Here is a 15838-nt window from a genome sequence, read left to right as displayed (position 1 = left end):
TTACTAGGAAGGCATCAAATTTCATGAAATTTATTTAATATTATCAATGTTGTACTTTTCAAACAAAACTTAATGGTTTATAGTTCTACACTCACACTTTTTACAAGCCATGCACAACTGTCAGCATGAAGAGAGCCGCTTCACAAAGCTAATTTCATGCTCTTTCCGGACCTGAATTTGCTCCATCAGACTGAAAGATCAATTAGACTTTGCTCTGCCTTCGCATTTTAGGCCTAGCAATAAGTAGGCCGTTCCAGATTAGAACCATTGACAAGAAGCTACTTCTTGCATTCAACTGCTAGTTCCAGATCTGATTCCTCCTGGCGAACTATGTTTGATATTTGTTCGTGGGTTGAGGATCTTCAGAAGGCTGTGAACTGCACTGAGGAGACACTTCATCATGATTTTCTACATCAGCAGATTCAGGACTTTGGAAGTTTTCATTAGTTTGCTGAACTATATTAAATATCTGTTCATTGACTTGTGGTTCTCCCGAAAGCTGAGAACTGCTCGGAGGAGAGTTTTCATCGTGATTTTCCACATCAGGAGATTCAGGACTTTGATCCGTTTCATTTGATTGGTTATCTGTTGGTTTTTCTGATGCCCTGGAAGCTAATAAAGACAGGCGGCAAAGAGGGCAGGTGGTGTGGGTGGCAAGCCAGAGATCAATGCATTCCATGTGAAATGTATGGCCACATACAGGTATCTGCTGAAGTTTATCCTCAGCTTGGTAATCACCAAGGCAAAACTGAGCATCTACACCCAAAAATGAGATATTAAAGTGTTAAGAGTATTTACATCAGCTAATTAAAACAAAATCAAATCAATAAGAAATTGCACGTGGCTAAAATTCATGTATTCTCTTCAATGAACAATATTTTTGCGTGCGCGTGTAAAAGTGCTAGGTGTGTAAATTAACATGTCAGCAAATTAGTAAGAAAATCATGTACGTGGATGTCTGGACGGAGCAAGTCAAGAACTAACATTTAGAGTGTTCCTTCTAATTAATCTTGTTACCACAAGAACATAATCTAATTTTAGTTACTGCTGTTTAAGTAACAGAAACCATTCGTGTGTATCCTTAAGAGCAAATACACTATCAGTTATTCCATAAACATAATAGTTGGGCACAACATGCAAAAATTCATCTCAAGTCACTATCTAGTACAACATATATACAAATTGTTGCTGATTTACGCAGACAATCACCTTTTAGAAGAATCAATTTTAACTCCTTTCCAATCCTACCTAATTAGTCAAAACTTCTCCAAACTAAATTTGAATAGTTCAAGTGATGTAATGAGATTCCAAGTAAAAGCAAGTCCTCCCTCAGATATTATTACAGCTTTCAAGCGATTATTGTACTGCTTTAAACGATTCTAGCTACATTAAGCACACAACTTTTAGCTGAAACCGGTCTAAAAGAAACGAAGATTACCGTTTTATCTTTAAAAGGTTATCAAGATTAAAAGAGGGGCTCTTACCACATTAGTCTGTAACTCACATATTAGGATTAAGGAGTAGTAATTATATCGATTATCGACGACGACTAGGCTAAGATGCCAGACTTAAGACAGATTATTGTCTAAAATTTGTGATACGTAACATAACATTACTCAAAAAACAATGTCTAAAATCTATAAACAAATAATGGAGCAAGAAATAAATACATAAATCCAAGAAAAGTAACTCACTGTGTATCTTTGACAGAAAAACTTTCTTTAAATACAATAATGGGCAGCATCTCCCTCACTTCCTTCTTCAATCCCATTTCACACTGTCAATCAAAAACAACAAATTATCCCAATTTTCCATAAATAGATCCAATTAACAAGTCATAATCAAACAAGAAACACTTATTACAGTAGATATATTATTTTGAATGGTGGCCAGCCTAGCAGTCCTCATCCTGAGCGAAGACCAGTCAGCTCTGCGGCGGCGGAGATAAAACAAGTAGAAGAAGAAGAGAAGGATGAAAGTGAAGAAGATTGGCACAGAAAAGATGAAAGCTTGGTAAAGCTTCAGCTGGGCTGAGAGTGATGAGCAGCAACCAACACTTGTAGTGGGAGGTGATTTGGGGGAATAGAAGCTAGTTTGAGACATTGTAAATACTAGTTTGTTTTGAAGAAAGGGATCCCATATAATGAGGACTGGGACAGAATTATTAACGGGGTTTGCGTACTCTGCAAATCCCAGATTTGGAAACTGGTATTTTCAAGATTTGTGTTTCTTGTGGGAGAGAGGGAGAGAGAGAGAGAGAGAGATGTGTGAGGTGGGGTTTCTATAATTGTCAAGGGAAGTAGATATAGATATACAGAGAGAGAAGAGGAGTATGATTAGTAGGTGAATATGTAGGTGGATAAGGAAGCAGAAAAGTGTGTAAAAATGAAGTTTTTAACTGCAGATGGATATGAATGGCAACTTGTACAGCAGTGTCATGAGTTGATCATACTCTCCTTTACACAGCTTCTTAGATTCTCTGTCCACTTATAAATTGTGCGTACAAATTATAGTACACAAGATATAAAAATCTCCGATTCCATCGATCGATTTTTTGATAAATTTTTTATATTAATATCTGATTATTTATTTCCCTTCTTGTCGTTACACCAACATAGACTTATTATGGGACCGTTTGGGTGAGTTTAAAATAAGTGCTTATTGCTTAAAGTAAAAAGGTGAAATAGAAGTTAGAAACAAGTTAAGACTTATAAGTGATAAAAGTGTTTGGGAAATAAGAAGAAGCCGAGAGACAAAAGTTAGTAATCATAGCTTTTTTTAAATACTTCTTGACTTCCTACACAAACGGTACAAATAAGTGTTTCTAACTTATAATTCAAAAACTCATATGTGTAATATTTTGCATTTGGAGAGTTACTGCTACATATGTTAAATGTGTTTGGTTTAACAGCTACATTGTGTGAGTGATGCACACAAGTTTACAGGAGCATGTAATACTAATTTATGTTCCAGCACGCATCAGGCCCGGTGCACCTCGGGCTGTCCATGTGAAACTGTCCGGCATCTCGACTATTATATTTATTATTATCACCATCAGTATATACTATTTTATGTGAATTAAAAGTTTATAATTTATATTAATCGAATCTAAGATTTGAGATTATCTTGTTTCTACTCTGCCACTTTGTTCTTAATAATATCATTACCAGCTTTTTCTTTAGATATAAATTGTGTCTCATCTGTGAATTTATCGAGGGCTCAACTATTGCTTATATTAAACTCACTAGTCGATTATTTCTTTGTGACGAAAGGAATCGTATTTTCTCTACATCCGAATTTTATATTTTGCATATATCACCAGAAAAAAATATAATTAAGATTGGAGATCACACATGATATGAATGGAATGTATTCTTCTTCTTTTTTTTCTTTTTGAAGCTAATGGAATGTATTCTTAAAAAATGTTATATAATTATTCAAAAAAAATGTTATATAAAAAATTGAAATACATAATATAATAATATTGAAAGTAAGCAGGATTAAATGTAGTATAAAAAAACACGAGATAAGATTGATTCCCGAATGTACCTATTTGGTACTCCGGTCTAGCTAACGAGGCATTACTTGCTTCATCTACCACCAAATAAAATATTTGTAAAGATTAAGACAGCACCAGAAAATACCAAAAATGAAAGATTTAATTATAAATTCCGGGTCTAATATCTCCGATTAAAATAATAGGGTAAATCAAATCTAGCGGCTTCTGTTTTCACAATGTTTGTACATATGAAAATGACATTGCAACCGATATGGATGGAGCCTCTCGGTCTCGGATCCAAAAACCTTTGGTAATACTGCAAAACTGATATTCCATGAAAAATTTATCACCTTGCAAGTATTATCATGCAATGATAAATTAAAGATAACATGGTGATAATATATGATGTAAAACTTTTTGATTATCTATATTTTAAATAGGAAAATGTGAAAAAAAAATCAAAAATCACAATTTTAAATAAATGATCTCAACGTCATTTCTTGAAAAATTGACCTCAATTGTTATTTTAAAACATGGTATGAAGTTGCATTTTTATAAACACAATAAGAAATTACGTTTTAAAATGACAGTTGGACCATTTTTTCACAAAATGACGATACAGATATTTTATTGTCAAATAATGATATTTGAGAATAACACCGGAAAAAGTATGTTCAAATCTAATTAATAATATAATTAGACTGGTCACCTAGAAGTATTTATCATATTTAATCTATTTCTTAAATTTTTTGATATTATTTTGAAGATGTTTTATACTTCAACATTTATATTTTAATACTTATATTATTAATTATATTCTTAGTATTTATTAGCTTGTTATATATCTAGCCAAATGATCTCCCTTTGTTTAGATATATTTTTTCTATTTTTTTTATATTTATTTTGTTTTTTTGATAAATTAATTTGGATTTATCTTATTTTGAGAATCTATACTAATTTTAATAGTTAAATTTATTATTATTATTTTCTTTTTATTAATGAATTGTATTTGTTTTAGCGCGGTCTTGCAAGTTGGGATTTTTTTTTCGAACATTAAATTTTATAATTTAAACTTCCGGAGACATTTTCATATTTTTCGGTTAGATAATAAATTTTTGAATGAATAAAACTACTTGGATTATCGGTGTATCTGCAAGTGCAATTCTCTAAAAAAAACAGTCACGAGAAAGGTGAAATAATGACGTACGTGGTACGGAGACTATGGAGAGAGATGACTACTGAATACTGATTATCCAAAAACAAAAATAGAGGAACAGTGATCTCTAGAATATCATTGGTTCAACACCGTCTTAAATAACACTCCCCTGTATGAGCTTGGAAGCTCATTGAAAAATCGTTCGACTTGCTCTTGAGTCTTAACAAGAACTGTAGAAGATTCGACGTACATGTGGTAGGGAACATTAACAAATGAAAAAGGCAAAAACTACTGCTTCCAGTAAGTAGTAACTCATATGTTTTGGTAGAATATTTACGTATATTATTGCAAACACCATCTTAGCCTATCCTCAACAACTATACCCCAGAGAATCACAAATCTATTTCATTAATTGCATTAGTAAACCATACTTTCACTTGCAATGTTATGTGCAGAACACAAAAGTCACATGTCTATTCTCCTGCCATGCATCATTTCTGTAATTTACAGTCACATTTAAGCCATTCCAGTTTAATTCTTTAATTAACGGCATTGCAATGATCTAGTTGGATATATTGACTACTACTACAACAATAACTCTTATAATTCTTTATGAATTTTCTAAAATCATATATACAGTTTACGTCCCCTAATAAGACTGTCATCGATCCACAATTTCCATCCTAAAAACTTGCTACAATTGTTGAACATAATATAAACACTACATCAGTATTGTCATCCTTTTAATAAGATAGCTGTACTCAAGTTCAGCATATAAGCAATTGGCAGTACTGAAGTTTACTGAATTACCATGGCTTTGTCAGTTTTCGTCCTTTCTCTTTTTACTCTTGGGAAGCGACAGAGGAGGAGTAGGGTGAGGTTCAGCCGACATGCTCTCTTTTAACGACTTCAAAACAGCTTTGGAAGCAAGTTTCTTGGCTTCTGCTTTATTAGCAGCAGTGCATGACTCTCTGTGTATGATGCCATTGGCTTCAACTTCGACTGTAACAGCGGCCACACCCTTTTCACATGACACAACAGACTTTTTCAGCACGTAGTTCTCCTTTTGGCACAACTGATGCAATTCTCTCACTGGTTGAAGCTTAAGGGTGTCGGGAGATACCAAGGGTTCCAAAAGCGGTCGTATGCTGTCGAATACAATATCTTTTCGGTAACCTGAATCAACTAAGATTGCTCCTGCTAGAGATTCTATTATGTCTCCAAGAACCTGTACCCCATGCACAACATAATTGAATGAAAGCCAAAATCAATATCTCAATGGGTTTCATTGACAAGATGTGTAAAAATTGAAAATTTATCGTAAACGTAAAGTTAAAGAATATATAATTTTCAAGCAATGGAAGAAAAGTCATTGATATTTAACTTGTACACCGGTGATCCCATAGGGGGGTTGTAATATATGAGTACCAAAATATCAGACCCAAGTACTTGTATAGGAATAGGAAAGTGATAAATGGGAACAACAACTTGAAGCATAGTTAAAAGAACACCAGATAAATATGTTCTCGCAACCCAAAAAATACTGTGAAGGGAAGTCAAAAGAATATACAATAATCACATCAAGCTTGAAACACTAACCTTAGGCAGAGGGTTCTCAGACTCCCATCCAAACGTTGATCCCATTGATAATGGATCTAAATTATGAACAGAGGACTCTATTTGCCGGTGAAGTTTTTGCGAGGCATGGAGTATATATTTCTGCAATCCAACCTTAACCGCAGATAAAGAATAACAATCATTGTTAACAGAAGCTGATCTCAGATCAGTTAGCAATCCAGGTGACATTCCCGGATATTTGTTGTACAGATGGATTGTTATGATGTAATCCAGTACGGAATCTCCAAGAAACTCAAGACGCTGTGGATGCAAAATATAAATATATAATTATAAAATTTAGATTTAAATATGAGTTCACTTGCTAAAATAGTAAGCAACACTTTCAATTGCAATATAATATATTTATGTGGGAGATAAATTTAATTTCCAAAAAAAAAAATATTATTCTCTAATTGTAAGGTCCGCTTCATTCTAAAAGTATATATAAAGATACTTGATAAGTTCATCTACTTAATTGCTTTGATCATCATAACTTTAACAAAACATCTGCTTCTAGTAACCAGTGAACATGGAGTTATAGGAATTTATGCTTACATGGACTCATTCAAAAACATATATGTGCCTTGATCCCTATTTAATATAAGTGAAACATGTTTAAACCGGAAACATGAACAAGATGATGAAAACAATTCGTACCTGGTAACACTGGGGAACTTGGGGTAGCATGAAAGAACCATGTGTTAATGCTTCAACAAGTAGTGAAGCATCAGTAAATGAGTAATTAAGTATAGACTCGAGATAACTAATGTTAATTAGCTCTTCTGGATGTGCTGAAAAGCTCCTCTTATATGGTATGTTAAAAAAATCAACCTCAATACCAAGCCAAGTCATGATTGACAAAGCTGCAGGTTCACCGTCACAGCTGAGGAACACGCCAATTAATGCCTCAACTGCATCAGCTACAACTTTACTTTTTATTTTTCGTATTCCTTTAGTGAATACTTTTGTAGTAGTAGATAGTTGAACTTCATGAAAAGCCTCCATCTGATCACCAGGAATGATCCACATCTTGGGATCAAAGGGTTCATTACGTATTAAACCCTGATACATTAGCATTGAGTTACATGGTACAGATAAAACAATAGTATAATTTTAATGTGAGAAAATAAGATAATATATGGAAGCAAAGCAATAGTATTCAGTAACAGAACACGAATCACTTATTCGTAATAATGCAAACCAGTTGCCGTGTACCATCCTGACTGAGAAAAGTAAGTGGCACCATTGAAATATTTGTCCCATTGGGTTATATTACCCCATGTGTACCAAGAGGGAGATATAAAACATGGGAGCTTTGGAGGGTCTTAGGCTGATGTTAATTTTAAAATTCATTCAACAGACTAGCGAAAGAAAAAACAAGAAGCACTTCATCTTTCAGTGTACCATGGACTTCAGTGGGGATTAAATAAAGTACGAGTGCAGGCAACAAAGACCTGGGCCATTGTACGTACATGCAGTTTCAATTAGTTCAGATGTTGGACACATACCAATAAGAAGTTCTTGCACTCAGCCAGTTAAATTCCATACAAGGCTCTCAGATGAAAATATACTGATGATGAGCAAATTCAGTAGTTCCCCAATCAAACATATATAAATGTATTTTTTAATAGAGGGAAAAAACATTATGTACTATCTTTAGCTTTTAGGGTTTAAGAAGCGTACCTGAAGTTTACGCCTGCAGCCTAGCTTGCATAGGTTAGCATTAGATATAATTTTATTCTTTTTTATACTAAGAATGCCTTCATGTTTATCTTGGTGCATTTTAAACACCTGCTGACAAGCAGCGTATTTCAGAAATGAGTCCCCAAGAGTCTCCAGTGACTCTAGATTAAATTTCTCCTGGCATTTCTTAGTAGTAATAGCTTCCAGCACCTGACATTCAAGAGTAAAAACAATAAATTTGGATAATTTATAAATAATAGTTCAAAATTTGCTTCTGCGTGATAGTTTATGATCATATGAAATACATAAAATGGAAATGCTGCCCATTCAGTTTAAAAATTATTTGCAATCCTATTTTACAATGTAAAATCCAATAAGTCTCCAGTTTTCTGTTTATTCCGCAAACCATATCCTTTTACAGTTATTTTGCACCACAAAGATCACTTGGGCACTATATAAAACTGGAATTCAAAGGCTCATGCATTTTATATTCATCAAAATCTACCTAGATTCACATTCAATGGTTTTTCTGCACATTAATAAAACTTTAACAATTAATAAAGCATCCAAAAAATTAAGGATAGAACATTGTCGTTTAACCAACTCATTAAAACCCACCAAGCAATAGATACACTTGTATAATCTTATCGAAATAAAAGTTACATGGTTCTTTAGACAATGAGACAGCATTATAATTACCTTCATAGTTGGAATCTTAGGTGTTGCAATAGCATTTTGAATACAATAATCTGCGTGCATCTTTTTTAAGCTGCTAGCAATGAGCAAAGACTCTATTCGATGCATAATTGCTGAGGCAAATGAATAGGAATAACAGGTGCCAACAGATATAGGTGACATGATTATTGAACAAAGTTCAGGAGGCAATTCCACATACGCAGTGCTTTGTTCTACAGTTGGAAAGAAAAACAATCAGCACGAAAAAAGTATCATGTTTAATATAATAACTATAATTATTGGAGCTATTAATTTGGATTTGTAAAGGCACCACTAAGAAAATTACACGGTCATATAGATCCTACAAATGTAGTACTCCCTCTGTCCCATTTAATTTTATACGTTTCTTTTTAACTGCTCGACACGCATTTCAATGCTCTTATAAAATATAGTTTTGTAACTTATTTTGAGATTTTCTTTTTCTGTATAAAAATATAACATCCAAACTTTAATTCAGAAAAGAAAAATTTTAAAAATAGATTGCACAACTACATTTTACAGGAGCATTAAAATCCGTGCCTCGTCCCCGTCCCCCAATGTATACTACTCAGGGGGACGGAGGGAGTACTTTTAGTGACATTTATTACTTGCATATTACTGCTGGCAGTAAGACGATCTCAAAGATATATGTTTGATGTTACTGTATATTTTTCTGGTGCATTTATTATTGCATTGGTTCTTCTTTTTAATTTTAGATAACAAAAAAAGGACGGGTGAGAATAAAGGGTAATTTAATAGTGATCACCACTAAAAATGGCAGTTGTATAGAGGCCCAAATCAGCCAAGTATAACCACAATGGGTGCAAGCAAGATGATACTTATACATTGCATGCTTCATTTATATGATATCGATTGCTATTAGGTCTCTGTAACAGATTGAAAATTGATATATGAACAGGCCAACATTAAGTCTAAATGTCGGTTTCATTGGATACTGTTCAGGATTTTCACACAAACTTATCAGTTAACATTGTGGACAAGAAAAAATAGTAATAACTTTTAAACTCTTACCTGGTTCCTTTTGCTTTGTATACTTGTGAAGGTGATTCTGTACCGTAAAAATATGTCTTCCCTTAAGAAAATGTTCCCGCTCAAATTGCAAGTTGATACCATGCCTGTTTTTGTCATGACAAAAGAAATGAATTACTCTATACTGGTATAAAGCCTCAAATTAAATGCTGATACGCAAAGACTTGACCGACCTTTGTTCATAGTAGTCTTTGTAAGTTGAAGATTCTCCGTCTCTTAAGTTAAACACTGAACTTCCATTCACACCATATAATGTGCCCAGAATGCAGTATATATAACCATTGTGAGGTGTGCAGACTAAAGAATTCTCTACAACACACCGACAGACCAGACCGCTTCTTGTGTACACAATATTATATTGGTCTTTAGGCAAAGGGCACCTTGCATGATCATGGATGATATTTTCACTTCTAAACAGAACAGAATCAACAGATCTCCAGTCAATATACAGTGACTGCTGCGAGCCAGTAGTTGGGAGTAAGAGATAGTCATAAACATCAAGGTCTTCCGGTGGGTGAATAACATCAAGTCTCTCCTTCAATTTATTATAATTTTTATTATGGAGAACACTTAATATATTTACTTGGAACTTCTTGCACTTGAGAACCTAGCAACAAAACAGTTGACGGTCAACAAACAGATGACTTGTCATCATTATGAGTAGTTGAACCAATAATATAAGATACATTACCTCTTCAGAAGTGAGACTTATAGGAGTAGCATATTTGATGCGAACTATTACAATGCCCCTTTCAACTTCCAGTTCAAAGGCTAAGTTGTTGCCTTCATCAAATTTAAGCTCATTACGAGCAGCAAGCATCAGATTATCAATTTCAATATCATAGGTAAAATTTCTTTCCAACTCTAGCAGATAACAGTAGTATCTCTTTGCACCACTGTTAAGACCTTGACCAACAAGTTCTGCTGGAACATAGATATCATGTTCATCAACGTAATTCAGATGACCTACACAGTTCAATATTAGACCAATAATAAGATAACATATGGAACCAAAATGGTAAATACAATCTCAATGAAAAGGAAATTTTGTTTACCCAGTTCTTCAGCATCTTCTTCTTCCACCATATCTGGTACAAGATTGTCCGTTAATGCTCCCAACATATGCAACTTTTTGCATGCTTCTAGGCACGCAAGTTGTTTCAGTGTTTTGAAATTTCCATGAACAGTGATACTAGGCAGTGGACAACTTTTGGAAAAATATAAGGTGCATTTCTGCAGCTCCTTGTCAATATTACATCTCGGAAGGGGCTTAAAGTACCTACATCGTACAAAAAGATATCAAATGGGAAAACAAATAATACTACTAGGTGAATATGAATTAACTATTCAAGACAAACCCGTCGGAGGGTAGGCGAGAGCAATAGAAGTAAATAAGAGACACGCTAGAGCTCAGTGTCACAACAGCTCCTGTTGAGTCAACCCGGTAGAACACTTCATTATAGATTTCAGTATCAAGTGGCTGGCAAGGCAGTGCAGCATGCCTCAATGATTCCTGCCTCATAACCTGGCCACTAGAAAGGTAGTTGTCTACTCTGGTGATAGAAGAATTGTCGCCACTACATTCAAAGAAAATAACAATGAGAGCAACCCCCAATTTATATATAGAAAAGTTCACTAACTTGTCACCTCTAACACATATTATGATATTATAGATTATAGATAAAATGAAAACAAAAGGAGCCTCACCTTTTTACCAGTATCAAAAATTCTGAGTTGTGCATCCTAGCCCGACCTCGAGACTGAATAAAACTGCGTACTGTAGATGGCGGGTCAAATCGTACCACCAGATTGCAGCTCTGTACATCCAACCCTTCTTCAAGAATTGATGTTGCAACAATTATGTTCACCTGCACATATCATTGGTGAACATAAAAACAATTAACTAAAAATATATATTTTACAAAAGAGTGTACATTGCACATAATAGATACCTTGCCCTTGCGAAATTCTTCAACAATTATGTTTTGGGCCTTCCTACTCTGTAACTGAAGTCGAGTATTGCTGCCTGCCAAATATTCTGTTCTCCATCCACTTAGGCTAGGAAGCACAACATTCAATAGGCGGCAAAGTGCAATGGCCGTTATAACCCTTTCTACAAAGACTATGCATCTAAGATCTATTAAGCCCCTGTGTGGATAAAGATGCAGGAAATCTATCAAGTAAAACTGTGATACAGTGATAAATATAAAAACTGAATGCACACATAAAAACTCATACCACTTTCCACTGGAAAATAGGACCGTCCAATACGACTTACATTTGAAAAACAGAGGCATATAAGTTATAAAATAAACCCAACCAATTTTTTTAAAAGAAACCGATCATGTTGAAGAACCACCTTTTATGAATTCCTGTAGTGTTAGCAAGTTATTCTTCTAAGACTAATAACACTCCACCAAGATATAATACTGATTCTAGCGTTAAAAATACTAAGATGTGTAAGAAAGCATGATTTAAAATTGTGTTGGCTTATAAGCACAGCATCATGTAACACCATGATTTTTATACTCAAGGAACACTGATTAAGATTTTGTTTAATCTAGATTGTTAAAAAGGTATTATTTTAGCACAACATAAATTATATTTTTAAAAAAATTGAATTCCAAAGAAGAAACTTTTATAAATCAAACAAGGAACAGCTAAGCATTTCAACCAAACCTGCGTTGAAGAAGAGAATCAAAGAGGCAGATAACTTTCGTTGACAGATAACCATTCCCAACATTAGCTTCCATGTCATCACTTATAGACCAGTTAGGATCTAATAAATAAAAGATAAAGGGAAACAATCAGGAGCAACCACAGACAGGGCTTAAATATAGTCTAGATTCCAATAGCTTAGTTCTTGTGCTAGGAGCAAGCATACCAGAAGGAATATAGCCAGATAGAACTTTAAATACATCCAAGCTAAAATCTGTTATAATCCTCTCACCAGACTTATCCAGTTGTTGCCATATAAGCATCTCACTTCCTTGAGATGATAAAGAATCTGCCGCCTAGTACAACGACGAAGTTGCTGCTTAATACATCAACACTACAACTTTAAAGTCAGAAAGTGCAGCCAAATACCTTTAGTGCTAGCCAAAGTCCAAGTTCAGTCAAACAGAAGGAAAATGTTGAACATAGTTTAGATAATCTTTGCCTTGTATTTTCCTTTTGAGAATCCTCCATGTTTGCATTTTCAATAACACATATAAACTGGTAGAAATATAACGCAAGTTAAATCTCATGAAGTGAATATTATAATAGTAATTATTATTTTAGTATTAAACTAGATATGATTGTAATAATAATTACAATTATAATAAATAGTTATCATTATTAGCATTATTACAATAATAAAATTATTATTATAACAAAGTATCTAATTATACAGTACTTAGGATATTTAGCAGTACCTTTTCGTGCAACCTCTTTAACTGAATAGATATTTTGCTGAATAACGAGCATGGAAAAGCCACATGTCTATATGTCTTAAGCTTCGGAGTTGACATTTCAATGTACTCTGCTATCGCAGACTCACTACTGCAAGTGAATACCTATATTGAAAGGAAAACATACTTATATCTCTTGGTCGATGCATGTGAATGAAGAAACTTAATTCCATAAGGCAACAAATTAAAAATTAGACACACTTAATACCATAAGGCTACAAATTTAAACGAATACAAAAACTCAAAACATCTGGCTTCGAAAGGGTAACAAAAGGTTCAAGTACATGATGCATTATGCATCACTATTATATCCAATCGCTACCCATCATTCATTAAGGTCCTAACACACAAAGAAAGACTGATCAAACACAAAACAGAAGGCAGAAAAATAATAAATATATTTGACCTTTGAGTTCATTAGGTTTTCAAGTTCCCGGATATCATTCCAGCACCTTATTCTGTCACTTGAACCTAATTTTAAAAAAGGAGGTAAAAATCTAAAAAATTGAGATAAAGTATTTTGTCCGTGGATCTGTCCAGGCTTAATAAAAGTCAATTAATTTATCTTCAAGAATATCAATATATACATATATAAGACAATGCTTGCTTACCTTTATTGTTGATAAGGGAAGCGGTCAACCCTAATATCCTAGGAAGTTGCAAGTCATTAGCTTTCACGTGATGGTGATAAAATTCCTGTGATGCATCATTGAGATATCAAGGGTACATACAATTCAGATATACATATCAAACAAGATACAGGCAATTTCTACTACACAATGCAACCATATAGTTGGATCATTATATACTTCCAGTAAATAGATGTAGGCAAGTCTAGGCTATCACATTGACCAAATGATAAATTTCAGTTGATTCAAGTTGTAGCGGTCTCAAAATTAGCATAGTTTTTAGGTATAGACCGCATAAGTGAGAGACAAGTCTGCATAGGTAACCATTGATAGAAATCTACTGTTTATATAAACAACTCAGTCAACTGGTCTAGAATGTGTTACAATAAAATTAATCGACAGTACTGCATAGATTAACTTACAGTCATTATGCAAGCATAAGGGTGTCTCCTTCTAGCATGATGGCATTCATCAAATATTAGGATCCTTATCGTCTCAAGCTTTAAAAAACTGTGCCTCAAGGCATTAAGCAATATTTGTGGTGTCATCACAAGCACCTGAAAGACAAACAAGAGGCTTATTCGGACCATAAAGTTGAGTGCAAAAAAAATTACAGTATACCAAATAGAAGAGCTGATTTATGTGTTTTAGCATACACACGACACACTACAGTTCTGCCAAGAGTAAATGGTAATAGGGATTCCTTGATTCCTAATTGAATTTATTTTACCAACCTTTCTGTCATATCTAATTTATAATTTGGTATTCTCTTTGAGTATGTTCACCGTTGATTAGTAATATGTAAATAGACCAAACTTATTATTAGACAATAATGACTCATACTGTACCACTTTTTAAACCAAGCAAGAATCCCAAAAAAATTTCCTCTACTACAAATTAAGCTCACCTCAAATTCATCCTGCTGCTTCTTCCAGTCAGCAGCATTCCAAAAATCCACTCCCATTTCTCCCCAATACCTTCCAACTTTCAAGTCGGTGTGCATTTGCACAACCTCAGCTTGCTATTCAAAATTTAATAAAAACATTAATTAAATTAATTCCCTGCAAATCAAATTCAAACAAATCACAAGTCCACTATTTTGACTCACTTGGGAAACCAGCACCACAGTGGGGACGAGAAAAACAGCAAGAAAAGTCGAGGGCTTGCGCAAAAGGTGAGCATAGCTGCGCAGAAGCATGATAGCAATCAGGGTTTTGCCGGATCCAGTTTCCAAGTAAACAATGGTATTCTGTCCCTTCGCCATTTCCAAGGCATCCAGTTGATAACTAACAGAACAGAAAACAATCAAAACAAAAAACCCCATCAATAAAAACAATTGCTTTAAGAACTAAATCATCCAACTTATCCTACAAAAAAAAAACAAAAAACCCCATGACCAACAATATATATAAACATATACCTCCTAGCAAAAGGAAGATAATCAGCAGGCAATTGCTCAGCAGTCTGAACCAGAGGCATATCAACAGCCTGATTCTCCTGAGAATGATCAGCCTTGAAAATGCAAAACACAGATAATTTGAATCAATATAAACATAAGTATTTGTTTGTTTGCTTGTGTGAAAAATTAATAAAGTTTCACTTAACCACAGAACCTTTAAAAAGCACATAACATCAAATCTTTACATAAGTGTTCTTGATCAAACATAACACACATATCTGAAATGTTGCACTAAAAACACAGAAACATAATCATGAATCATGCAAACTCAAGAGGCAATGAGATAGAAAAACATACAGTTGTTTCAATGAGAATGGTCATGATAGAGAGATTATGTACCAACAACTCAACAACACTTGTCAATGTTTTTTGTGCGGAGTCACAATCTTGCAATATTTGTTTGGCAGGAGATTTTTTGTTTTTTGCTATTAAAAATCTTTATCTTTTTGTCAGATTTTCCTTAATCATACATTCGCCAGATATTAAGTAGTATAATTATGCTGAGATTTTATATTTTTGTTCTAAATATTAAGTGCTCAGCGATTCCTTGAGCGTAGGCAGTCCAGGTCGTTCAATATT

At 34.0% G+C, this 15838-nt stretch overlaps 1 protein-coding gene and 1 non-coding gene across 4 annotated transcripts; both read right to left on the bottom strand.

Moving 5' to 3' along the window:
- Positions 1-2425, bottom strand: LOC108209525 (uncharacterized). The gene is made up of 3 exons (XR_010291394.1): positions 1864-2425; positions 1695-1777; positions 1-756 (listed from the first exon to the last, which is right to left on the bottom strand). It is a non-coding gene; the product is annotated as an uncharacterized LOC108209525 (transcript).
- A 2828-nt stretch (positions 2426-5253) lies between these two features.
- On the bottom strand, positions 5254-15678 carry LOC108201303 (endoribonuclease Dicer homolog 2). 3 transcript variants are annotated; one of them, XM_017369598.2, is made up of 23 exons: positions 15557-15678; positions 15221-15312; positions 14909-15086; positions 14708-14821; positions 14223-14357; positions 13783-13867; positions 13578-13642; positions 13136-13276; positions 12807-12935; positions 12604-12733; positions 12399-12498; positions 11672-11867; positions 11427-11587; positions 11078-11296; positions 10775-10998; positions 10411-10685; positions 9893-10326; positions 9702-9805; positions 8655-8863; positions 7956-8165; positions 6930-7334; positions 6255-6533; positions 5254-5883 (listed from the first exon to the last, which is right to left on the bottom strand). In XM_017369598.2, exons 1-23 carry the CDS (start codon positions 15578-15580, stop codon positions 5476-5478), a joined length of 4317 nt encoding a protein of 1438 aa, XP_017225087.1. In that variant the 5' UTR covers positions 15581-15678; the 3' UTR covers positions 5254-5475. The 3 variants fall into 3 exon arrangements, with proteins under 3 accessions (XP_017225087.1, XP_063948455.1, XP_063948459.1); XM_064092385.1 differs by having other exon boundaries at positions 12670-12733; XM_064092389.1 differs by lacking the exons at positions 13578-13642; positions 14223-14357; positions 14708-14821; ... (1 more) ...; positions 15221-15312; positions 15557-15678.
- Positions 15679-15838: the final 160 nt, after the last annotated feature.

Source organism: Daucus carota, chromosome 1 (assembly GCF_001625215.2).
Source record: "Daucus carota subsp. sativus chromosome 1, DH1 v3.0, whole genome shotgun sequence".
Lineage (NCBI taxonomy): Eukaryota > Viridiplantae > Streptophyta > Magnoliopsida > Apiales > Apiaceae > Daucus > Daucus carota.
The sequence above is the reverse complement of the archived record's forward strand: the minus strand, read 5'-3'. Positions and strand labels throughout refer to the sequence as shown.